The 26,624-nt window shown below is 36.5% G+C and overlaps 2 protein-coding genes across 3 annotated transcripts in view; one reads left to right on the forward strand and one right to left on the reverse strand.

Moving 5' to 3' along the window:
• LOC113113827 (diacylglycerol kinase theta-like) overlaps positions 1 to 16,595 on the forward strand; it is a 30,624-nt gene extending 14,029 nt beyond the window's left edge. Inside the window, exons 4-21 of the mRNA XM_026280320.1 lie at positions 3,839 to 3,995; positions 4,705 to 4,779; positions 4,860 to 4,960; positions 5,092 to 5,306; positions 6,694 to 6,778; positions 7,054 to 7,108; positions 8,626 to 8,687; positions 8,828 to 8,978; positions 9,784 to 9,822; positions 11,121 to 11,236; positions 11,630 to 11,781; positions 12,063 to 12,211; positions 12,334 to 12,512; positions 12,663 to 12,763; positions 12,858 to 13,004; positions 13,096 to 13,207; positions 13,872 to 14,024; positions 14,389 to 16,595. Coding sequence (XP_026136105.1) covers positions 3,839 to 3,995; positions 4,705 to 4,779; positions 4,860 to 4,960; positions 5,092 to 5,306; positions 6,694 to 6,778; positions 7,054 to 7,108; positions 8,626 to 8,687; positions 8,828 to 8,978; positions 9,784 to 9,822; positions 11,121 to 11,236; positions 11,630 to 11,781; positions 12,063 to 12,211; positions 12,334 to 12,512; positions 12,663 to 12,763; positions 12,858 to 13,004; positions 13,096 to 13,207; positions 13,872 to 14,024; positions 14,389 to 14,490 — 2,151 coding nt within the window. The 3' untranslated portion in view covers positions 14,491 to 16,595. The remainder of the gene's footprint in view (positions 1 to 3,838; positions 3,996 to 4,704; positions 4,780 to 4,859; positions 4,961 to 5,091; positions 5,307 to 6,693; positions 6,779 to 7,053; positions 7,109 to 8,625; positions 8,688 to 8,827; positions 8,979 to 9,783; positions 9,823 to 11,120; positions 11,237 to 11,629; positions 11,782 to 12,062; positions 12,212 to 12,333; positions 12,513 to 12,662; positions 12,764 to 12,857; positions 13,005 to 13,095; positions 13,208 to 13,871; positions 14,025 to 14,388) is intronic.
• Positions 16,596 to 17,278: 683 nt separating this feature from the next.
• LOC113113828 (zinc transporter ZIP8) lies at positions 17,279 to 25,890 on the reverse strand. 2 transcript variants are annotated; one of them, XM_026280322.1, is made up of 8 exons: positions 25,235 to 25,890; positions 24,911 to 25,076; positions 23,615 to 23,784; positions 22,946 to 23,068; positions 22,614 to 22,724; positions 20,740 to 20,929; positions 20,371 to 20,555; positions 17,279 to 18,331 (listed from the first exon to the last, which is right to left on the reverse strand). In XM_026280322.1, the coding sequence occupies exons 1-8, from the start codon at positions 25,451 to 25,453 to the stop codon at positions 18,182 to 18,184; spliced, it is 1,314 nt and encodes a 437-aa protein (XP_026136107.1). In that variant the 5' UTR covers positions 25,454 to 25,890; the 3' UTR covers positions 17,279 to 18,181. The 2 variants fall into 2 exon arrangements, with proteins under 2 accessions (XP_026136107.1, XP_026136106.1); XM_026280321.1 differs by having other exon boundaries at positions 22,614 to 22,727.
• Between the last annotated feature and the right edge of the window lie 734 nt (positions 25,891 to 26,624).

Here is a 26,624-nt window from a genome sequence, read left to right on the forward strand (position 1 = left end):
CGTTTAAACTCATAAATATAAGTAGAATATATCAATGTTTATTCCATATATGTGCCAATCTTCCTGTTGCCAGCAGGTGGCGCTATCATTATAATGGAATATTGGCCTTCAGATGTGTTCAGGGCAGGACTTTTATCGAACATGTGAGGTTTGGGGAGGATTGGACATTTTATGCCTGAGTTACAACAACATCCTATTTCATGGCGAAACAATGAAATTTGTCAGGCCGCCATGGACACGCCCTTTAACGAAACCTCAAGATCTTCGCAATTTAAGATCGCAAAAGGCTTTAGATTACACTGACCAAGTTTGGTGTTGATCTGAATAAATATCTAGGAGGAGTTCGTTAAAGTACAACCCCTGAAAATGGCCAAAACAACACTAATTTTGCAGAGAAAATTCCAAATAACTGACTTCCTGTTGGGATTCTGATTTCGTACCAAGATACTTTTTCGTAGATATTGGTGTGTTACATGTGTGTACCGATTTTTGTACATGTACGTGAAACATAGCTCAAGGCGCACTCCGTTTAAAGTGTATACGCACTCCGTTGAAAGTGTATAGGTGGCGCTATTGAGCCATTTTGCCACACTCGATGGAATATTGGCCTTCAGATCTGTCCAGGCCAGGACCCTTATCACACAAGTGAAGTTTGGGCAAGATCGGACATTTTATGCCTGAGTTATAACATCTTTTATTCCCATGGCGAGACATTGAACTTCATCACGGCGCCATGGACACACCTTTTAACAAAAACTCAAGATCTTCACAACTAAACATCACACAGGTCTTTAGATTAGACTGACCACAAAAAAGACATTGATGTCATAAAATTTCAAGGAGTAGTTTGTCGCAGTGTAAAATATGTAACTTCCTGTTGCCAATAGGTGGCGCTATGACTATAACTGAATATTGGAATGTAGATCTGTTCAGGTCAAGAGTCTTATCCAACATGTGAAGTTTGGGGCAGATTGGACATTGTATGTCTGAGTTACAGCAACTTCCTTTTTCATGGCGAAACATCGAAATTTGTCAGGCCGCCATGGACCCGCCCTTTAACGAAACCTCAAGTCCTTCGCAATTTATTATCGCAAAGGGCTTTAGATTACACTGACCAAGTTTGGTGTTGATCTGAATAAATCTCTAGGAGGAGTTCGTTAAAGTACAACCCCTGAAAATGGCAAAAACAACAGCAATTTTGAAGGGAAAATTCAAAATAACCGACTTCCTGTTGGGATCCGGATTTCGTACCAAGAGACTTTTTTGTAGGTATTGGAGTGTTACATGTGTGTACCAATTTTTGTACATGTACGTGAAACATAGCTCGAGGCGCACTCCGTTGAAAGTGTATAGGTGGCGCTATAGAGCCATTCTGCCACACCCGGTGGAATATTGGCCTGAAGATCTGTTCAGGCCAGGACTCTTATCACACATGTGAAGTTTGGGGAAGATCGGACATCTTATGCCTGAGTTATAACATCTTTTATTCGCATGGCGAGACATCGAACTTCGTCGCGGCGCCATGAACAAGCCTTTTAACGAAAACTCAAGATCTTCACAACTGAACATCGCACAGGCCTTTAGATTAGACTGACCACAAAAAAGACATTGATGTCATAAAATTTCTAGGAGTAGTTCGTCGCAGCGTAAAATATGTCACTTCCTGTTGCCAATAGGTGTCGCTATGACTATAACTGAATATGGGCATGTCAATCTGTTCAGGTTCGGAGTCTCATCAAACATGTGAAGTTTGGGGCAGATTGGTCATTGTATGTGTGAGTTATAGCAACTTCATTTTTCATGGCGAATCATCGAAATTCGCCAGGCCGCCACGGACACGCCCTTCAACGAAAAGTCAGGATCTTCGCAATTTAACATCGCAAAGGCCTTTAGATTAGGCATACCAAATTTGGTGTTGATTTGAAGAACTCTCTAGGAGGAGTTCGTTAAAATACAACACATGGAAATGACCAGAATTACACAAAATATGCTCATAATATTAAAAATAACCGACTTCCTGTTGGGTTTAGAATTTCGCTCCAAGAGTCTTTTTTGTAGGTATTGGTGTGTTACATATGTGTGCCAATTTTCGTGCATGTACGTGAAACATAGCTGGAAGGCTGTTGATTTTCTTGGTATAGGTGGCGCTGTCGAGCCATTTTGCCACACCCTCTTCTGAATCCTATATCAGACGAAAATTTTCACCAGGTTTGACGAGTGTGCAAAGTTTCATGACTTTTTGAGCATGTTAAAGCCCTCAAAAATGCGATTCATTCGGGAGAAGAAGAAGAAGAAGAATAATAATAATAAAAAACAAAGCAGATACAAGAGGGTCCTCGCACCTCGGTGCTCGGGCCCTAATAATAATAATAATAATAATAATAATAAACGGAGCAATTCCAAGAGGGTCCTCACACCATCGGTGCTCGGGCCCTAATAACAGATTTGTTTCATGCTACTAAGAGAAACAACGTGAAGTTGATCGTTTAGTCACTGGCTTGATTCACTGATGCATAAACAGTATTAAACGATTTAGAAAGAAAGTCTGTGTGAACTTAATTAGCTACCCATCAGAAATCACTGATCACAGATCAGGCATTAATGAACACTGTTACTCACTGTTTGTGGCGGTGCTGTCGAATCCATATCATAAAAGTCTGTTTGTAACGCCTCTGCTGACATTGCAACTAATTTATATGTAAATATTTTGGCGGGCAAAGCAGAGAAAGGGGAGGTAACAATTCTCGTTGCAACGTCACAACGAGGAGATTCAAGATCAGCCTGTTTGAGCTTCCATTTTCTCAAAGGCAGAGAATCTCAATTTACACCGATTCAAATTTCTAGAAACTTGGGGAGCATATACAGGCTAGGGGAACTCATATTAATCTTAAAAAACCTCAGAAAGTGAAATTTTCATGTCATAGGACCTTTAAAAATTTCAATAGTAGTATTGTGTTTGTCCTCATGATGTCTGTTTCCAAATCAGTTGTCAAGACATTAATTTTACGTTCTGTATTTTTGCTATTGCAAACTACTACTTTGCTGCTGTATGTCTGTGTTGCAAATCACTCACTTTACAAGTTTCCATTTCACCAACGATGCTTACTTAGAAGTCACCTGCCTATGTAGGCAGTGAGGCAGGATTTGAAACCAATGTGTCAATGGTATTACAGCATGGGGTTCCACTGACTCACTCTCCACTTTTTAATGCATTATGTTTTATTTAGCTCCGGGTGATAAAAAGCTCTGCTCTACTGCACTCCTACTATAAGACCATGTCCCTCTGAACACTAGCGTGTAATGCATTTTATCCCCTCCCTAGCACTAGTTTTTCTTCATGTTGGTTAGTATATGATGTAAGCACTAGTGCCTGAGCGAAAGGTTTTTCAAGGACAGAGACTGCAGGGTACATATTTGTAATGGCCATTTGCAACACAAATACTTTGAAAGCACAAACCTCTAGGATTTAGAGGGATTTGAGAACAAAGACATGCAGTAAGGCCTTACACACACACTCACTCAATGTAGCTGTACTTTTATTTGAGTCGAGATGGTGTGTTGTCTTGTGGCTGCGTATCAAGACTGGTAACCAAAAGATTGTTGGTTAAAACCCTGCAAAGGTCAGTCTGTGAATAGTTGACCATTGTGTTCTTTAACAAACACTTATCCTCTGATTAATAGAGCAGACTTATTACATGGCCAATCCTCCTATATATTGCTTTGTGTTTAATTAATGTAGAACCACTTGATGTTATTATAAAACTGCAGTTGTCTTTAAGCTGTACTGTAGCTCGTAATCTCTTGGCTGGACCACTTATCTGTGTTTATATGTTTGCAGGCACATGCGTCATGTTACATAATCCTCCCCCCAGAGTGCAGCATGGGACGGTTGCAGAACATGATTCTTCACCCCAGCTGTGTGTGGATCTGCTCGCGGAATTTCAGCAAGATGCACTGTTACCGAATCTCAGAAAATTCCCAGCACAGCGAGATGGGTAATGTCTGGACATGTTCACACTGTCACTGAAATTAGAGGGAACGCCTTAAACTTACAGGAGTGTTCAGGTTTACGGCAAGTTCTGTGGAGAGCATGATTGGCACGCACTACATCAGGCTTGTAAAGTAAAATTGCGTTTATAGTAATGCACTTAAAATGTGACCAAAAACCAGTCACAAAACCAGTCATAAGTAGCACAGAGATATTTGCATAATGTATGTACATTGTATGGCTCAAAATTATTGATTTATTCTTTTATGCCAGAAACCATTAGGATATTAAATGAAAATCATGTTCCAAATTTCGTAAATATATAAAAACTTAATTTTTGATTATTAATATGCATTGCTAAGTATTAATTTGGAAAACTTTAAAGGCTGTTTTCTCAATATTTAGATTTTTTTGCAGCCTCAGATTCCATTTTTTTTATCAAATATTGCCCTATCCTAACAAACCATACATCAATGGAAAGCTTATTTATTCAGTTTTCAGATGATGCACAAATCAGAATTTCAGAATTGTACCCATATAATTTTGTTGTCCAGTGTCATAAATAATTATAGGTTTGCAGTCTGTAATAATTTCTAAAAGAAATTAATACATGTATACGCCTTAATTTATTGTTAAAGAGTGTCATATTCACGTCTGATTATCAAGATAGCAAGATCACATGTGTGTAAATGCTCAGAGATGTGTATTTTCTCCAGATAACCTGGATGACGTTGATACTCCGAGTCCAGTAACTTCTAAGGAAACTCAGTCTACGGGATCACCTGACACAGGTACTATCCTGGGCAAAAATATCATGGAAAATACTAATCACACTCATGCCCAAATGAATCACCTTCCTCTTGGCCTGCAGGTAAACAGACGCTGAAAGTGTTCGATGGCGACGATGCAGCTAAGCGGAATCAGTTTCGTTTGGTTTCAATCCCTCGAATAATCAAGAATGAGGAAGTAGTGGTGAGATGTTTTTTACCTATTCGAGTTTCACCTGAATTCAACTTTAACATTGCATACCTCAGAATTTTTATGAATAACACGCAATCTTTTTGTCAGTGTTATGCTGATTTCTATACTTCCTGTCCTGACAGGAAGCATCGCTCAGAGCGTTCTATATCCCAGATGAACCGCAGGATTACGAGCTACAGAGTTACAGCCAACAGGGACTGTTTACAGATGACATCATCAACCGTAACGGCACGCCAGACAACAAGCCCATATTTAAGGATACGGTTTCTGATTCCTGGGTGCTCAGATCAAAACCTAAAGAAACGGAAGTGGTGAAGATTTATTCCAGCTCGCGCAAGTAAGCTCTTCTGCTTTTATTGCATATGTGTTGTTCTGTTTTGTGTTGTCCAGCTGTCTTAAATACATAGATTCATACGGAATATTACAGGTTAAAATCATTGAGTCATTTATTTAAACAATTCGTTCAAATGGCTGATTGATCCACTGTCTTTATGAATGGGAGGTTGAATCACTGACTCATCCGATTTATTCAAAAACACATCATTCAGTTACGAGAAACAGCTGTGTGATTCTCAAAGATGCACAACAGTTATTATGTTGCTTTATTTACAACTATTTTCTTTGGGGAAATAAAGCAAACAACAGACATGATTTTGTCTGAAATGTAACACACAATATGAACTTCTTGCGTATTGAACTGTTGTATAAAATCAATATTACATTTGCAATTGTGCTGATGTTCGAAGAAAACCAAATTTTTTTTGTGTGATATTGGCATACTATATCAAACGAAATAAATAAAACAAAAATGCATAGAACAGCATTTAGATCCCAATATCTTGAATTCTGGGGTCATTCTAATGGTATTGCAGCTCGCACTTCGTTATTATGTGTAGGCGATACATATCGCACACTACTATTTAATAGTTACTTTATATAGCTAAACGGAACACGATGGAAAATTTATTTTACATACAAGACGGTGTTCGATAAATTTTAGATGCTAACACATCGTAAAGATGTGCGGGTCTTGCGTAAAAAGGAGAGTTCTAGTTTACAGTTTACTTATGTAAAGGTTTTATGGAACATCAGTACTCTTGCTTCTCCAAACAAACCATAAATCATCGCAAGGAAATAGACAATAGCTGTGTCGTGTACCACTCAGCGAGTGTATATGAAACCCATCAAAACGCACATGGCCTGACTAATGACAAGCTTGCTGTTGTGTGTCTGGTTGCCACAGAGATGAAGTGACACAGCATCCATGGTTTACATTACATGTTGTTGCCATGCCAGTAGGAAATGGATCACAAATGCTGATGGAACCTCGTCGCCTACAGAAACTCAACAGGAAACCTTTAGAGTTCATGCAAAGAATAGAAGTGCCACTCGTGTGCTTGGTGTTTCCATTAAAACAGGCGTTTAGTTTTGTTAACGCACGTCTGGAACTAATTAAGCATTTTATGTTTTATTAACCGTTTTGAATCAGGGAGGGATTGAGTCAGACTTAACACATGCTGCCAGTTAGCGCCACAGTCAAATGTTAATGTTCTTATGCAATATTTGACCAGAGTAAATCAAAACATTGTCTGAAGTTTCAGTGGCAGACCATTGTATGATTTACGCAGTGCCAGACCGCTGGTGAATCAAGGGATGGAACGTTTTTCAGTGCTTAACGTTTTCAAATGTTAGCGTAATGAGGAGTTCTTTCACATGTGTTTCAGGGTTGAAGTCACCTCAGTCACTGCTGGGAAAAGCAGCACAGTAGACTCAATCTTAAAGGAAGTGCTCCCACGAATAGAAAAACAGGTAACTTGGAATTTAATTCTCAGAGACACAGTTTAGGTTTAACCCTATGTTTTGTACCTCAAAACATCTGGAAATCTGTATCATAAACTAGCTAAATATTTTTTGCCTACCACAATGCAGTCACCTGCAATGCCTTTATATTGTAGTGCCAACATTTGCACAGTCAAATGCCACAATATATATTTATATTTTTTTAGAAAATGCAAAAATCTAGTTATCTGTACTTAATGCACAATTTGTATGTTGATCCACATGGTTTCTGCAAATGTCCATAGAATGAAAACCCTGCCGACTTCAACCTTGTAGAAGTTTTCATGAGCAGCAAACAAGGTAAGATCTCTTACATGGGTTGTGTATGTTCCAGTCTGGTTGATCAATTACCAGGCATGTAAATATTAATTAAGGGGGAAAAAAAAGATTTTCGAGACAAGGTGTTAAAATGATGTAAACCATAAACCTACAAAATAAAAGTAAATGAAAAGATCTCTGGTGCAAAGCAATTTTGGGGCCACTGCTGTGAATGGCTAACAAATGTGTATGTTTGACAGCCTACAGTACATCCTTCATTCGTCTCTCAGTATTTACTCTACATGCATGCACTACATGAATTGGTGGGCGGGGCTAAACAGGCAGCGATGTAGAAGCAGGTGTTGATCTTCAGCGAAGGCACCGATGTAGAAGCAGGTGTTGATCTTCAGCGGAGGCTGTGTTTAGCCAGTTGTACATTCCACAAGCTGTCGTTTTGGCAGACTGGCTTCAATATAAGCTGTTTTAAGACTAACAATAAAGTTTTGAGCTCTTCAACTTACAGGATGTTTATATAGTACAATGACATCTTATGTCTAAAGATCAAGGGAATTTAGTTTTTTTTTTTTTTTTTTTTTTTTTTTTTTTGCAGTTCATGACCTTTTTAAAATGGAAAAACTGACATTTAAAAGTGATACATAGTTAATTGAATCATTGAAAAAAGCTCTGCATTATCTACCCCCTGCATTATCTATTTTGCATGTCTTTCTTGTTTAGCACACCTGATTCAAATCACCAAATCGTTATAAGAGATAACATGATTGAACTGTGGTCCAATTACCATGGTCCCTACATAGTAGGGTGACCATATGTGGCAATTTTATGGGACACCTCCTAGCCAGGATTTTTCTATATTGCCTAAAATGTCCAGGTTTTGGCTGTTTTGCACTTCACAGAAACAAACACATCATTGTATGACATCTGCGAGGGCTATAGTGAGCAGACGGCTGCCTATGCTTTCGAATCACTCTTGCTGAACTTTGAGATCATATGAAGATCGGTCTGCGCAGTGGCGCTTCATATGAATGAGCACACCTAATATGTATGCGTATTTGCATTGCTTTGACATTCTCTGTACACGCCATGAGGTACAATGCCTGCAAATTACTGGTTGAGCATTACCTTCAGCAAGTTTGACAACAGGAAAACAGAGGCAAATACAAAAATCATGGCATGGACATGTCCAGTAAAAATGGCACGTATGGCCACCCTAACCCTACTACACAGAGTTCTCTGCTCTCTACTCTCTGCAAATGGGAAATCATTTCAATTCACTTCAGAACACAGATTTGCACTATACCACTGCCTTCAGCATCTTTACACAGAGGCAACACTTACTACAAAAGTGTGAAGAGTTATTTAACCGTAATCATGAGATATGCATAGTAGTTTTTTTGTCAATGTCTCCAAGTATCTTTAAGAATCTGATTGATATTAAAGGCATTTGTTGCGCAAACCCTGCTTAAAACACATAGAAATGCTTTGATAAATGTGGAAGGGTTTCACAATGTCTTACCCTTTCATTTCTTATCCATCTTCAGTGCAACGGCAAGTCCTCAGCGGTCAGGAGATTTTACTGGAAAAACTGCAGGAGATACGTAAGGTATGTTAGACGGGTCATGATGATTTTGCTTGCCATTTGGAAAGGACTCAAGGTGATGTGCCCTGATAAGTGTGTGTGCTTGTTATGGAATAAATGAGAGCTTCTAGGTTGTCTCAAACTCTGAGCTTGTGACTTTTCAGACCTCGTTGCGACAGATGAACCAGACACGGTTTTACATTGAGGAAAGCAGGAATCGAGTGGCACAAGTCAGTCTGCTCTTGGGAGGCTTTCCGACACAGCTTGAAAAAGAGGAATACACACACCTGCTATCCGAACACCTCTCAGTCAAAAGTGAGTGTGTGTGTGTTCATATGATGTGTGAGCTCAAGATTTAAATGGCTTAAATCCTACAAAAGTTGTACTCTTCATAAATATGCATGTCGCCTCTCTAATGGAAGAGAATCGAACGGATGATAAATTGACTGCTGGGTCTTTACTGTTATTGGATCTGTTGGTTAATGGAGTAGTTCATCTAGGAATAGAAATTTATTTTCTCACCGGTGGTTCTCCTGCAGTGAATGGGTGCCGTCAGAATGAGAGGCCTAACAGCTGATAAAAACATCACAATAATCCACAAGTAATTCTCACAAATCCAGTCCATCAATTAATGTGTTGTGAGGTGAAAAGTGCTTGTTTTTTTTTTTTTTTAAATCCACAATTAAGGCGTTTTAACTTTTTAACTTGTTGCTCCTGGCCAAAATACAAGTTTATAATCCATAATAAGACTTCCTCCAGTGAAAAGTTCCTCAATTCCCCTTTGTCCTCTAACATCAAAATCCACCGACATATTTATTTACAACTGTTTCCTCTTAAACAGTATTGATATGTGCACATTTGACTCCTGATTCAGAAAAGAAGACTTGTTCACTTGAGAAAGCAATGCTATGAATTGGTTTTCACAATTGATGGACTGGAGTGGTTTGGATTACTTGTAGATTATTATGATTTTTATCAGCTGTTTGGACTCTCATTCTGATGGCACCCATTCACTGCAGGGGATCCATTTGTGAGCAAGTGATGCAATGTTAAAGTTCTGCAAATTTGGTTTGCCTAAGAAAGAAACTCATTTTGTGTCTGTATTTCTTTCCCCACCTAGGTCATTTGGTCACCATCACTCACGTGTACTCTGAACAAGGTAAGAGAAACTGCATTCAGAAATCATTGGGTTCTGTGGGAGAATGGCCTGTTTCCTTGTAATCCACAGGAAATGCATCCCTCCTTTAGAGATGGCTCATAATATAAGTCTTTGTTCTGAGCACAGCTAAACTGCTTGACTTTATTTGATAACACTGAAGGTCGCCGGTGCATGCTGCAGAACAAACTGCCTGCTTTGTGCATGGGCCACAGTCTGGCCTACTCTTAGTGCTCTGTAAATGAAAGTCCTTGTTCTACACACAAACGCTCCTACATGCTGGTTGTTCTCAGTCATCCACTACATGCCCACTGGCTCACTCGCCTTGATGCTTTCAATGCATTTTTATATTGTTGTTGCAGCAGTGTGTTGGTTTGTGTGGAGATCTTAAATTTTGACACCTAGAGTTATTATTCTTTTTACTTCTCGCTATGATTTCCTGTTGTTCGCTGCTATGCTATACTTGTGAAAAATGGAACAAAGGGTGTTTACATTTTCAAAAAATACCATTCCGCTTGACTGATGCATATAGAAGTGCTACCTTTTTATGCATTTTGAGTAAATATTATGCAAAAGAAACGTCTCAACGAGAAATATTTCAATAAAGATTCAAAAATGTCTGCAGGAAATATTTATAAATATTTACAGCAATTTTGTTTATGTGGTATATTATTTATAACCTATAAGTGAAGTGAAGTGTATATGTAAAATATAAACAAGTTTATAAATATACTATAACATATAGGTATATAGATATTTATATTTCTGATCAAATATAAAATGATATTAAAAATTCTACTAATATATCATGCTAATTATTAGTAATTATCATTAAAAAATATGCTTTCAAAGATGATCACAAAGGTTGCATTTATTTGAACAAAATACAGTAAGAATTATATGAAATATTACAATTTAAATTAACTTTTGTCTATTCTAATGTATTTTTTTAATTTATTAATTCTTTTTTTTTTAGCAATTTTTTTGCTGCCATTAGTCCATGAATGAATTAGTCCATGGTCCATTAGTCCAATGAACAAATGAACAAAAGAAATCTTTGAAACATTAATTTTTACTTTTGGTAAATTTGATGCATCTTTGCTGAATAAACGTGTACATTTTTTTTCTTTTTAAAAAAAAGCCTATTGAACCTAACGTACTGAAGACAACTTTTTGTCTTGTTCCACCATATCATGATAGGTGGTAAAAATAATTGTGCTCAGAGCTAAAAATAACTGTGTCCCAGGTGTGAGCAGGTGTTAGTGAGTGATTGTGTAATTGAGCTGCCGTGCTGTTTTCAGGAGCTGTGGTTCTGCAGATCAGCTGTTTCTCAGAGGCCGAGAGGATTTACATGCTGGCCAAAGACACCACCATCAGCGGCAAACCGCTCTACTCACTCGTCATACCTGAGATCATGGTACACCACCTTTTTACATTTGACACTCTGTGGTTACAACTGACTTATTTTATATGCTTTTTTAAACAAATAAAAAATAAACATCCTGTCATTTACTACGGCTTTCTGCAAAATGCCTGAAAGGACTGTACTATCTCTTTATTTTATTTTTTTTATGAACTGTCCCTTTTAAGTGACCATATATTGTAAATAACAACAGCTGATTGAAAATAATCACCTGTATTGATTTAAATGTGATCAGTATGTCACATGCTGTTCATTGCAACAACAGAGCTCACAATATTGGCCCAATCCTTTTAGATGCACCCTCTAGTGGCCCACAGAGAAACTACAGTACAATTCAACAGTCATTTCACCATCAGTTGTAACCAATGTTATTTCCTCTCCCCACAGCAAAGCAAGCTTGCCAAAGGAAGTTGCCCCTTGCTAGTCTTTGTCAACCCTAAAAGTGGTGGATTAAAGGGCAGAGAGATCTTATACAGTTTCCGAAAACTTCTAAACCCTCACCAAGTGTTTGAGCTGACCAGTGGCGGACCACTTCCTGGGTCAGACCACATTTCCTTTTGAATGATGCCAGATATAAAGCTGGATGAATAGCTTTAAAATCACCTGCACTTTGCAGTTTTTTGCACTATGCAGTTTATATATAAAAAATCTGTTTTGCTAGACTATTTTAGTCTGTATTGAATTCAATGTGCAGTTGACTATTTTGGCTGTACATACATGAAGCAAGAAGGTTTCTATTTCTATTTTTTATCTGTTTGTTAAAAAAAGGTTAAATGCTGTCATTGCCCTTCTCACATATAAGAGCTTGTGTATTGTACAGGCTGCACACGTTCAGGGATGTCCCTCACTTTCGGATCCTGGTGTGTGGAGGAGACGGCACAGTGGGATGGGTGCTGGGGGTTCTGGAGTCCATCCGGCATAAAATCGCCTGTCCTGAGCCAGCGATCGGCATCATTCCACTGGGCACCGGTGAGTGATGAAGGGAATGTTCCTCATTGAATTCTAGTGTTTACTGCTTTATATTTTAGTATTTGTTAATGCACCGCTAGCATTATTATTTGTGCTCAGTTCTGCTGCATGTGTTTTGTCAGGAAACGATCTGGCTCGGGTGTTGCGGTGGGGGGCGGGATACAGCGGCGAGGACCCCTACAATATCATGCTGTCTGTGGATGAGGCAGAGGAAGTGCAAATGGACCGCTGGACAATTCTTCTGGATGCACAGGAAATGACAGAGGATGGCAAAGAGAATGGCTTCCTAGAGCCACCCAAGGTACATCATAATTTGTTAAAATATTAATAAATGCATATAATTGGGATATTTATTAACTAAACTTTAACAAAAAATGCATTTCATTCTACTTTTGCAAGTTACTAGCATTAAGCATCGATCATAACAGGGTTATGCCTGTCTGTGTTCTAGATTGTGCACATGAATAATTATTTCGGGCTGGGAATCGATGCTGAACTGAGTCTGGACTTTCATCATGCACGTGAGGAGGACCCAGATAAGTTTAATAGCAGGTGAGTATTTGTATTTCACCTCAGAAGTGTGGCTCACAGCTAGTGTGAGGGTGGGCTGTGCATCGGGTATTTGATTTTGTCATTGTTCTTGCAGGTTCCACAATAAAGGTGTGTATGTAAAGGTGGGCCTGCAGAAGTTGAGTCACACGCGAAACCTTCATAAAGACATCAGACTGGAAGTGGACAAACAGGAAGTGGAACTGCGCAGTATAGAGGGACTGATATTCCTCAATATTCCCAGGTATCATTGTATTTCAAACAATGTTAGTAAAGTCACTTCCACACTGTTCCTGAGTTTGCTGTTGAAGACTGACGCTGCTGTGTGTGTCTAGCTGGGGTTCTGGTGCTGACCTGTGGGGCTCAGACAGCGAGTCTCGGTTTGGGCGGCCGAGGATAGATGATGGGATGCTGGAGGTGGTGGGAGTTACTGGTGTGGTGCACATGGTGAGTTCTGATGCTCCATCTTACTCTCTTTTATGGACACTGCACCTTTAAGAACTGTTTAAACATTTTAGTTTGTCATGTTTTTGACCGAATTCTATCATGCTCACCTAGTCTGTGCTTATTTGATCAAACACAGTATATAATTAACACAGAATAATATTGTGGTGATCTAAAATATTATTACAATTTATAATAACTTTTTCATTATAATATATTGTTGAAAGCTAATTTATTCTGGTCATGGCAAAACTGAATTTTCAGCAGCCTTCTGTGTCACACGATCTGACAAAAATCACTGTAATATGCTAATATTGTGCTTAAGAAACATTTATTATTATTATTATTATTATTATCAATGTTGAAAAGAGTTGTGGTGCTTAATATTCTTGTGGAATCAGTGACACTTTTCTTTCAGCTCAAAATAGCATTTATAGATATATAAACGCATTATTGCATTTATAATAGAAATCTTTTATAACATTGTAAATATCTTTGTCACGTTTGATCAATTTAATGTTAAAGTATTAAGTATTGCCAAAATTTGTTTTGTAAAAATTGTTTACTGTATACTTTTTATTATTGGTGTGTGTTTGAATGGTGTTGCATATTATGTTTTCACATTAATTAATTAATTTATTATTAATATATATATTTTTTTCTTTAGGGTCAGGTTCAGAGTGGGATGCGTTCTGGGATTCGTATCGCTCAGGGCAGCTACATTCGTATCACTGTGAACAAACCCATTCCAGTGCAGGTGGATGGAGAACCCTGGATACAATCACCAGGACAGATCATCATCTCAGCTGCTGGACCAAAGGTGCTTTTATATGTTTTTAACTCATTCAATACACCCCCTTTCGTCTGGTTGGCTCACTTTAGCTGCTTGGCTGTATAAAGACAACGCAACATTATGAGGAGGTATATCCTTGATCTGAATTTAACGCTCAAGAAAGTGTAAGCCTCATTAATATTCATGAGACGTGTGTTCCCCCCAGTTTGATGTGTAATTCACATCGTGGCCTCTTTTGTCTTTTCACAATTAATTGCAGAAGGGGAGAATGCAGGATTGTTAATAGAACCAAAGGTCATTCCGTTACAGAATTTAGCTTTCTCACCATCTGTGAGCCTTCAGTTGTAATAAAGTTCTGTATGTTTAAAAAGGCTTTTGTTTTCTTTTTTAGGTTCGCATGCTGAGAAAGTCCAAGACCAAGCAGAAGAAACAATCAGGCAGTTTGAAGGAAGGCCGTTCCGACAGTCCCGCTCCCAGTGACGGTGGGCAGTGACAAACCGCACAAACAGTTCATTGACAGCCCTTTACTGTCGCCTTGACAACTTTTCTTTTAGTCTGTCCTCTGTTCTTTGTTACACTCTGGGTGGGTATCAACATTACTTTAGCTGTGCTAGAATGAGTTACGCAGCCGTCTCTATCATCTCATAGTCTGTAGTGTTCAAACGCCCCGTCTGACGAGTGCACTGCAGTCTGTTTCTCGGGACTCCAGCTGCCCTCGGCCTGTTTCCAGCCTGTTTTTGCCTTAGATATTACTGTTGGTTTTGTTTTGACTGCCAAACCGCGTCTTGTTTTCAAAGGGAACCTTGTCTTAAAGTAGTTCATCACTGAAATGCTACGGCACATGTTAATAAGCAACCAGTGTTTAATCGCATTGCGCCAAAAAATATCCTTTTGTAAACATCGCCAAGTTATCAAGTTTGCCAAGTTTGTATGTTAAGATGGGCTTTTTGGTTTATGGTACATACTGTGACTCACCTGGTCATTTTTGTCTTTATAATGATTAATGTCTTACTTGAGGTTTATTTGCAATAGCAGTCCCCTAGTAGCTTTCCACAAGTATATAAACCAAAATAATGCAGTATAAATGTACAAACGACTCTAGTTCTTCTTCATTAAGAGCATATTTGATTGTATAGGTGGATTATCTTTGTATATCAATTTTGTCGCGTTCTCAACTGTGAGACCAGAGGCGTAATCATGCGCCAGAATCAATGTGGCGTCATCACAGCCGTTTTCGTAAAAAAAAACAAATGAATATCAATGGCTTTTTGAACGTGTGTGGTACCGAATAATACTGTGAAATGCTAAAGAGTTGTTGATTTAACGAAGGGTGAATGTTTGTAAATTCCTACAATGTTTGTGGACACCTGCACCACTTTTGGTGTTAGTAGTAATATAATGTGTACGATACTTGATAAAACATTCCATGCAAGATCACGTAGCATATGCGGTATTTAACGTGGTGCCAGTAACTGGTCATATGAACCTTTAAGCCAACATAGCTTTATCATGTTCTAGTGAAAGCATTGATTTGTAAGTAAATATGTTACTGTTATCTGACATAGTAGACAGTCATGTAAAGCTACTCGTCCAATTGTAAAGCTAAAATTAGAGGCGAGCGCAGTGCTGTAATATATTGGCTAGTGTATATGTGGTTTCTGTACAGTGACTGGTCAGCCCTGGATTCATGAGGCTGGCCTTAGATATTGTTTTTATGATCGGTCAGACACTCCACTTCCCATCAGGCCTGCATTATTGGCAGACTGTTGCCCTGTAAATGTGCTGGATGCAAGGTGCAGCCTCGGCCACTAACTGTCTGACTTCATCTACCTCGTCTCACCGGCACACATCACTCCCAGAACCAAGTTCTGCCAAGCTCGCCCAAAGACTTGCACCTGCTTTTCATCCTGCGCTTCATGGATTGTGTCTGGGAATTTTCGGAATAGCCTATAATCAGATTGGATGAAATATTGAATTTAACACAGATGACATAAAAAAAATTCCTTTTGTGAGAAAATGTGACGTGCTAGAGCAAAACAGACACGGTTTTTGGAACTAGCACTGCAAAATTAGTAGGGCCCTATGAAATTCTCTATGAAATTACTATAACACTGAATGTCTCGGAATTTGCCAAATTTTGTATGGATAAATCAAAAGTAGGTCATTACACTTAAATCAAAACGTAATATGGACTACTATCTGTGAATATTAAGCCACAAAGATAATATTTAAATATGAATCCTGCAGGTCTGTGATGTGAATTAATGGCGCAGATGCACGGTTTCATTTACTACACATACTGAAGCGCGTGTGATTTTTTTTTCAGCCTCTGCTGCCTCATTATATGAGCACATGAATATAATATCTACAGATGCTCATATCATACAGAAAACTAAAATTTCTTCACAGAAGCCCATCAAAATAAAAGTTTGGTTTAACTTGAAGAAACACTGACAGAAATATTACTTAATGTAATGCTGGTACTAGTACTAATTATAAAATTATTAAAACACAATTTTAGGAACATTTTCCTGAAAAATTATTTACCAGAATTTATTCTGCAGGAAATTGTATTGCACAGTATTTCTGGAACAGTTAAATAAAACTGTTTATATATATATATATATATATATATATATATATATATATATATATATATATATATATATATATATATATATATAAAAATCAATTAATTAGAGACTTTTAATAAATTGCTGTTTCATATTGTACGTTTCATGATTTCAATTAATTTAACATGCTTTTTGATTAAAACAAAATTCATTTAAGCATTAAATTAGTATAAAAAATAAATAAAAAAATCCAGAAAAAATAAAATGGATTTCATAGGGCCCTAAATTAGTAAGAAAAAGTATTGGTTTAGGTCTCAGTGGCTTTTTAGGTCATGGTAGATCCAAGATGAAGATGCAGACTTCTCTCGTGTCGTTCTTTTGCCAGCGATGTGTTGAGTGGTGATTTCTGCAGTAGTCGTGCCTGTTGCCAGGACAACCCCTCGGGCTAACGTGCTGTTCTGTGGTGTGGTTCGGCCCGAGCTCTGCGTTTAGTGCCTCATATCAGTGCTTCTAGAACTTCCAGGGTATTTCAGTATGTGTGTGTTTAACTCCATGCCATTCTGTTTGTTCTGCTGGTTCAGTGACTATGAAGTAGAACCGTGCTGTTCTAGGTCTTTTAGAGCTGATGTGCCTCCTAATAGGGTGAATTGCATGAAAAAACTAAAATCTAGATAATTATTTAAAATTATACGACCATTTTAGGACAAATAAGGTTTTATAATTTATTTATTTTTATTTTGAAATTCTGTGCATGAAAATTAAGCATATTTTCACTAAATATTCTCATGACAGCATAATACGTCAAGTCAAATTTTTATTATTATTTTTGTAATAACCATAAACAATTGAATTTGCATTAAAGGGAGTACAACAGTTACTACAGTTCTGTTTACATATCTTGAAAGTAATGAAAAAAGCTAAGTATAATCTCTTTCTTCTTTTGATTTTAGAATGAAATATGACCTTTTTTGAGATTCACCCAATAACTTTGTTCAGTCAGAACTGTTTAAGTTATTTAACCTCCTGGCGTGATTCAAGTTTTCTGATTACTTCTTGTAAAGTGGGTTAGAATTAATGTTTCGAGATCTATATAGATGTATATTTTTGGAGAGAAAATGTTTTTAATTTGATCTATAAAGATATTGCACTGACTGTACTGTTTAAAGATGCTTTTAAGTGTACATTGTGTTTAATGAATATTAAATGACTAAATGTATAGATATATCATCAGCTGTAAAACAGATGGATGTGTCCAGTGAAAAAGAAAAAAGACATAAATTTGGACTTTTTAATACAGTTTTGTTCTGTCTCCTTATTTTGCATGATTTTCAAAGTTTCTGTTCAAATGTGATCATTCAGATTCAGCACCAAATGTGAGCAAAAAAAAAATAATAACTCCGTACCTTCTGTTCTACAAAACATGATTAGTAAGTCAGTCGGTAATTTACAACAGTATAAATTGGTTAAAAAATGATATATGTTGAGAAATCATCAAATTATTTAACACCTAATGATTTTCAAGTTTCCTCAGTTTAAATGATTTAATAATAGTATGAAGTCGTTTCTTCTCAAATAAATAGTTTAAATGAGAGTATGATCTGGAACAAGGGCTCAGCCCAGGCTGATGTTCCCACCATACAATGTGATGAGAAGAATCAGGGCAAATCCTGTCAGCATTCCTGCATTCTGAATGGCAAAAAAACTGATATCTGACTTCGTGCTCTGCACTTGTTCATTGGAAATCATGTTCATTTCAGGCAGCTAGGTGAGAGAGAGAAAGATGGTCAGTATTTGCTTTGCTAACACAGATTTATGTTCTTTTCAATCATTAAAAATGTAGTCAAAGTAACTTACTCCTCATTTTAATCCTAAATAAATCAATAATACATTTGAAAAATATGAAAAAATATATTATATATACATATATGTGTGTGTGTTTGTGTGTGTGTGTGTGTGTGTGTGTGTGTTTAAATAAGTAACCTGGCCATTTTGAGACATTAATAGCTTAATTCTGCTCACTTTATCTCTTTAACACCCATTATTTATAACAGAATGTATTACTGAGGAAAACAAAAAAAAAAAAAGTTTCTATAATGCATCTGTAATAAAAACTACTATTTGATGCAGCCTCTAGGTGTCAATATAGGACCAGAGTGATTGGTCAGGATTATTACAAAGAAGCCATAAATTCTAATAAATATAGTAACATCACATTTCTTATTTAGCTCCAGTCATAAGGGGGAAAAAAACACTAATCATTATAAGTAAAAGAGATCAACAACAACAAAAATTATGAACATTGAAATACTGTTCCATTCATAAATGTAAGGGTTTTAAGGATTTATTTAGTATTTTACGCTCAAGCTGCATTTATTTGATCCAAAATACAGTAAAAACTGAAATATTCAAGTAAGTGTTTACTAATTTAATATATTTAAATATATAATTTATTTATGTGATGGCAAAGCAGCCATTACTCCAGTCTTTATTGATTAGCCACTCATTTCGAACATTTTATGATTATGAATATTGAAAACAGTTGTGATGCATAATATTCTAGTGGAATACTTTATTTCAGTATTCTTGAAAAAGAACATTAAAAATAACAGCATTTATTTCACTGCAAAAAAAAAAAAAAACAGTTTTTATTTATATCCGGTTTTCCATTCCTTTCTTCCTATAATAAATCGAGATACAGTTACTTGAAAAATTAAATGAGAAAAAATTAAGTCTTGTTCTGAAAAATGTACGTTTATGCCTAATAAAAGAAAAATATCTAATATACATAGACAGTAAAAGAAATGGACACAGCGACCCCATTGGAACTCAATTGAGACAAGTGAAGCCCATTTTTAGCGTTTTTTAGCACTTCCGTTTCTGACGCGCAGACTCAAACTAAGCTTGATGACATCAGCAACCTGTCTGACAGATGTAAATCTTCTAAGTGGCTGTGCGTGCAAACTGCCATCGTTAATCTTGCAGAGACGGCGAGCTTGAGCGGGGAGTTCTTTGTCGTGAGTGAGCAGGAGGAAGTATTCTGATTAATTATTTTGTATAGTATTTTAAAATGTAACGCCAGTACGCCATATTAAGTTAATTGCCTGCGAGCTTCTCCTCCTGTCTGTACGGTAATGCGACAGAGAATCGAGTGGTTATGACGCAAACTATTTTTTACAAAAACTGTTTATACGGGGCCATAATGTAACATAGAAGGTAATGGAGCCCTTTATACATTGTCGTGTATCTTTAGAAATAAATAATGGACAAACGGAGTCTTTAAACATCTCAGATGTAAAGTTATTCGCTGACAAAGTGACGCCAAAGTGAATGGGAGTCAATGGGAATGCTAACACAAGTGAAGTTCTGCTAAAAGATGGCAGCCCCCACCCGACTTCAACTTCCGGTCGACTTCCTTGCCGCCTGCTAATATACCATTTGGGTAAGAAAAAATAAATATTTCAAAGGGAAAACAAGACTATCTTTCTTTCACCATTAACAGATATTTTTTCTTGTTTTACGCATAAACTCACTTGATATTGATACACTTTGTTTTTATATCTGTCATAATTTTGTGTCTGAGGTAAATGTAAGTTAAAACTGTTTGTTCTTTGTGTACTGGAAAATGGCAATTCAGAAAAGCATTTTGGCAGTGTTAAAATAATAATCTTTTCTAACATTCTAAATGTATGTACTGCCTCTTCTGATCAATTTAATGTGTTCATACAGAATACAAATATTAATTTATTAATAAATGCGGTAAAACACTATGTGCTGTGCTTTCTAACCCACACTGCTCTTACCATATCAGCCAAGGCGATGTAAAGGAACATGCCGCCAGCAAAGGCAAAGATGATGTTGGGGGCAAAAGCTCTACCCAACAAGAAGCCCAGGACGAGGCCCACGTAGCAGGACATAGAAGACAGCAGGTTGAAGAAGACGGCCTGTGGAACGCTCAACCCTGCGTTCAGCAGGATAATAAAGTCGCCTACAGGGGGAGACAGAGCGCTAATGTGCCTTGCCGTTTTGCTTTTTTTTTTTTGTTTTTTTTTTTTTAATGAAGGTCAACATGCAAAGGGCAGCAGCCAGTCACAGAGGTGGTTTGGCGCAGGGGTTAAAGATCGGAGCGGACAACATTTCTGGTTGGGTAAATGAGTCAGTATTTTTCTTACCCAGCTCATGAGGGAATTCCTCGCAGACGATAGCAATGGAAGTGCTAAAGCCGCTGAGAATCGACACGGTGAAGGAAGCGCCGATGGTCAGTCCGTCAATGAAGTTGTGGAGAGCATCGCTGAGGGAAATCATCCATGCCACCGTCTTCACGCTGGCCAGCCGTCTTCCTCTGAGCCATCTGCAGCACCCCTGCAATGACGTTCACATCTAAATGGAAACCTCATTTCACAACATCTCTTCAGCTTCAACCCTGGGTTCATATTTCAAATACTATTTACTTTTAGCCCCGAGGTCTAACTTTTTGTATTGTTGCAGGGGCAAAATGACAATCCCAATTGCATGGCGCTCGTGATGTAGGTCAAAGGGCAGAAGACAATCTTGTTTCTGCTGGCAGCTGTGACAGATGAAAGCAAACACAGCTGTGTGTGTGTGTCTCTACAGCTGGACTGTAAGTTGCACTGACCTGCAAGCTATCAACTTCTCAATTCTGTGCCAAAAAACTCCAAACACTCCAGCAGTCATGTTGTGTTACATGCTAATGATACTTAAACAGTTGTTTGGGGGCTTTTTGATGATTGATTGATTGATAACCCAGAATTCACTGAACAGCCTGGTCGTCATGACAAATAATTATTATTTATGTCTGTTTGATAATGACAGACACTTTCAAGTAATCTTAAATTGTTTACTGCTGAGATAATCAAACAGTCTTTATAGATATCATAAAAATTTGAGGTGTTTGCTAATCCAAGCATTACTTAAAGCTATAATTGCTTATATGATGATTTGAATAAATCTATAAGATAACAAGTCAAATTATTAGTATTAAAATTCAGTGCATAATTTTTCCTGCACAGTTCGTTCTGCAGACATTAAGGCTGCACAAAATTCGAGGAGGTTCCTGGGCCCTTTATAGAAATCAGACTATCATAGAGACTTGAGGAGGTGGGCTCTTTAAGAGCGTGGGACCACCCACAACACCTTAGAAAACTCAAAGATATTCCTTGGCATCCAGTTTTTTTTTTTCATGGACAAGCACCAAAGAAAATGTAAAAGTCTAATTTTACTACAATAAATTCACCACAGAAGTATTTCACAAGGATTTTTAGCTTCACTTCAAGTGGTAATGGCTGGCCTATTGACTGTATATCATATATTTATTTTTTATTTTATATATTTTATATCTATATTTATACTACCCTTTTAAAAGTTTGGGGGTATGTAAAATTTTTCTGATTGGTTAGATGCATTTATTTTACCAAAATAAACAGTAATATTGTAAAATATTATTACAATTAAAAATAATCATTTTAGATTTGAATCTATTCCTGGGTTGCAAAGCTGAACTTCCAGCAGTCATTACTCCTGCCTTCAGAAATTGATTTGGTGCTCAAAAAAAAAAGAAGTAAAAAAAAGACAACTTATAATTTAATAAATTAAATTAAAATGAAAAAAAAAATTAAGGTTTGATGGAAAGAAAGTTAGCATTTTTTAAATGAAAATATTTAAACAGTAATATGTAATATGTAACAGTATAAATCGCTTTATGTCATTTTTGATTCAGTGTGTTTTAATTTATTTAAATATATTAAAAAATCTTACTGACCCCAAACTTGTGAACAGTAGTGTATTGTATATTATATTTTACTTTTAGTATTATAAATGGATTAGTATGTAATTATCATGGACATGCACCACTTACACTGACAATGTAAAAACCTTTTTTTACTTCATTTTTTTTAAACAAATCATTATTTTGTCCCCCCAAACTGTTAGCTATTTTAAACTGTTTATGTAACTCATGGCTATATTTCGGTCGTTTGCATATCTCTTGGCATTATGTGTAATTTTTGTGAGATCTGACCAGTTGTACCTGCTCCACTGGAGGGTCAGAGGTTATGCTTGCTTTATCAGAGTCCACTATATTGATGGCGCCGTTCTGTTGGATGCCCTCTGAGGGCTGGAAGTGACTGTGTCCGTGGCCCTGCTGGGGTTCGAAAATGAAACGTATGATTACTGCATATGGTTAAAAAGAACATACATGCTAATATACAACATATCTGAGATTTACCATTAAAGAAGCTTTACTATTAGCTTGCAGTTAATTGGAACAACTGTATTTATCAAATATGTTATATTACTTTAAATGTAAATATTTGATTGCATTAGAAACATTCAGTCTTCATAATTCTGAGATGAACCCACCCCATGTTCTGGTTTCAGGACTATCCTCAGGATTTTTTCAGTGACGTACAGCACATAGAATCCACCAAAGATCCCAACAGCTTCGAAAACGTAACCGTCTGCTTTTGGGTCAAACCCAAAGGCCTGTTCAATTAGAGGAAGTAATCATGAAGCAGACATTTAAATCATAACCTGCTTCAGTGTCTTTTGAGAAAGTTAAACCAGATAGCCTGAGTTCCCAGTGTACACATGCACATTATTGGTTGAAGTTAAATGGCAAACCCAAAATAAATATTACAACGTGCAACCATTGCAAAACAAATGTCACATCATGCTACCATCATGTCATCACATTTTAAGAAACACTTGCAGCATTTGCACATAAAAACAAATGAATGAGTCCAGTACAAAGAGCATTTTATTATTATGCAATCATTTTAAGCGTAAATAATCTGCATCAGCATCATAGTGCTGATACAAAGGCGATTAAAGATGTATTAATGGTAGCTTGTCGGTTGGAGGTTGATTTCTAAGAAGCAAGAATGATCCAGTGCAGGCTACTGGGTTCATAATCCTGTTGTGCCACCAATGTGACCTTCAGCAACCTCTGTCCAAAACTGACCTAAATGACTTGAAGAAAGCTTCTAACTATGTGAATGTGATAAACTGACAAATGGAAAAGCATTTCACCTCAGGTATAAGTTGGAGGGCAGCATTGGAGAAGAGTGTGCCAACAGCTAGACCAATGAAGTAGGTGAGCACTTTGGGGAAGTAGGGCTTTTTAGTTAAGGGAACGAGAGTCAGACCCAGCAGTGAGGCCAGATTAATGAAGGTAACAGCCAAGAAGCCAAATCCCCATACTGTGTGCAGAAAGAGAGGGGAGAGCTCAAACAGCTAGAATTACAATTTTGCATATAAAAAAAATTCATCATAATTGTCCTTATTCTTGTCAGTTATTTTAATTACTTTATTACAGTGCTTTATTACTCTATTAAAATGATACAAAGCAATATAAAAATTGTATATGTGCAAAAATATAAGTTTATGTAAAGTCTTTTCAGGTTAGGTTTAAATAAAGAAAATAGTGCTATGCATAAAGATTTTTGCTTTGTGGTATTTTCATTACTGTAAAACTGTATATTTTTACTCCATTATAGTAAGATTGTTTTGTTTTGCATTAAAATAACAAGCATTATTTTAATATTGTTGAGATACTATTATAGTTTTTATTTATAGTTTGAATAGCTTTTTTTTGCTTTCATTTTAAGTTTTAATAAGTTTTCTTTATTTGACTTTTGTTTTTATTACATATTTATAGAAATATGCCCATATAGTTTTAAATAGTTTTTAAATTAAATTAAATTAAATTAAAATTATACATTATACATTTGCCTTGGCAACTAGTTAAAACAAGTTATTTCAGTTACTGTTTATTTCAAATAACTATTTTTTTTTTATTTACGTGACTAATGATTTTAGTTTACTATAATAACTCAGATTGAGAGTTATTGAGACAATTAAACTATCGTCTATAATTTATTATATATTATATAATTATATATCAAAAATTTTAGCAAGTTTTAAATATTACAAAAGTTGCGTTTTGCATCGAATAAGGCTTTTGCTTTAAATAATTCTTAAGCCAATTAGACACAATTGTCTGCAATTGCCATTATTCTCAACTGTGATTTTCATTACTGTAATACAAGATATTCTTATTATAGTATATTATAGTTGTTTTTAAATTAGAATAAAATCAATATTGCACTAATACAAAAACTACCAGTTTAAACAATATATATTTATTTTTCAACTTCAAATATTGTTTTGCATTAACAAATATTTTGCAAAAAGGAAGATTGTTTTGTGATATTATATGTAACTTTTTTCAGGTGACAAACTTCCCATCCTTCTCTGCTATTATTTACACTAGAGGATGTGAGATTTAGAGACTGCTGTAACGTCTTGCAGCAGATGAAGACTCACCACGCAGATCAATGTCCCTTAGGCCTGCTCCTGGAGCTTCAGATGAACAGGGGGGCAGTACAGCTTGGTTGAGCAGAGCCGGGCAGAGAGTGACCAGATGCTCCTCTGTCAGATAAGAGAGGTTCTGAAGTCCATAGTGCACCAGAATATCTTCTCCGGACACACACTGATAAACAGAGACGATGTCAAGTCAATGAAATAAAGCAAAGAATGACAAAACTAGTCAGTATGAATGTTTTTGTGTATGTTCTCCAATGTGAGGCACATCCTAAAATGTCAAATATTTTAGTAAATACTTTAAAGTAACTAAAGTGACCAGATTACCTGAGCATGCAGAGGAATGTCCGGATCCAATAATTTGTCTTGTACAATTGTCTTCAATAAACTGTTAATGCCATTAAGATCCAGTGAACCGTTTTTTCCGTAAACAGCTACAATATCCTTCACGAAGACCTGCTGCAGAGAGCTGGCTCTTAATCCTGAGATTACAGTTGTTAGAAAGCCTATGAACAGATGAGTGAATGATTTGGGAATGCCTGCCATGCTTACAGACCACAGGTTTCAGTCTGAAGTGATCCGAGTGAAGCAGAAGCAGCGAGAGTTTTAAACGGGAGCAGAACAACACATCAGCACCCAAAGTTGCATCTTAAGAATAAAGATAAGAACAATTAAAATAATGAATTATTTCGTCTCTATTAGTATCCTCGGTGTCCTGGGCGATAGGCTACGTCTCGCCTTCATCTGGCACCCGGCCAGCCCTGATAAATTCCGCTTGAATCACCCGCAAACAAACAAGCAGAGCTCAAACCAGCAGCCTCCTGCGGTCAGCACATCGAGCATACAGAGGATTCATCAAAATCATCCAGTTATTTTGATATGAGATCGAGTACAAATTAAATACACTAAAGAAACTTTTGCAAGACTCTATATACAGGCAAAAAATACCGTTACATGTGAATAAAAACGCCGTGCAAACATTGCATAATTTATTGATTGTAGGCAGGACATAGGCGGAGCCTGTAAGTAGGCCTACATAATATTCTGTATGAGTTTATTTTGATTCATTTTCAATTTCGTTGACACAAATTGGAAACATTTGGGGATATTTATGAACACACCTACAGAAACTGGGAGCAAATAGATTTCAATAAATTACCTGCTTGAATCTTGAAAAAAAATTAAACTGTTTTTTTTTTCTTTAGAAAACTTGTTCAATCCATTTTAGTTTAAGTTTGTAAAGTATATAATAAATAGTACATTTTAAAGTTACATGTGTTAACACTATTTACTTTTTTTAGAGTTTTTTAATCATCTAAGGGGACAGAAAAGTTCCATGGAGTCTCATCATAAAGACTTGGACCTCAGAGATTTGTGAACATGTCTTTCTTCTACTTTCAAGAAGATATTAAAATCTATCTTTATCCACCTGCTGTAACAAAAAGACATCTAAAACTTTAATTGCTCATTTTTTGGTGTTTTTGTGTAATTTTACTTGATAATTTATGTTTTGATGAAAGAGTATGTTTATTGTTATGTGAATTTTAATTGCTTTATATTGTTTGGCCATCCTTGAACCTATAGGTCTTTTTAATAAAAAATAAAAAATAAAAAGACTTGTGAACATGTCTGGTTATTAGCTAAACTCTGCAGTGATGCTAAAGATCAAATCGGCCACATTTTTAATATGCAAAATTATGTTCTAAATATATTCCTA

Source organism: Carassius auratus, chromosome 14, assembly GCF_003368295.1.
Source record: "Carassius auratus strain Wakin chromosome 14, ASM336829v1, whole genome shotgun sequence".
Lineage (NCBI taxonomy): Eukaryota > Metazoa > Chordata > Actinopteri > Cypriniformes > Cyprinidae > Carassius > Carassius auratus.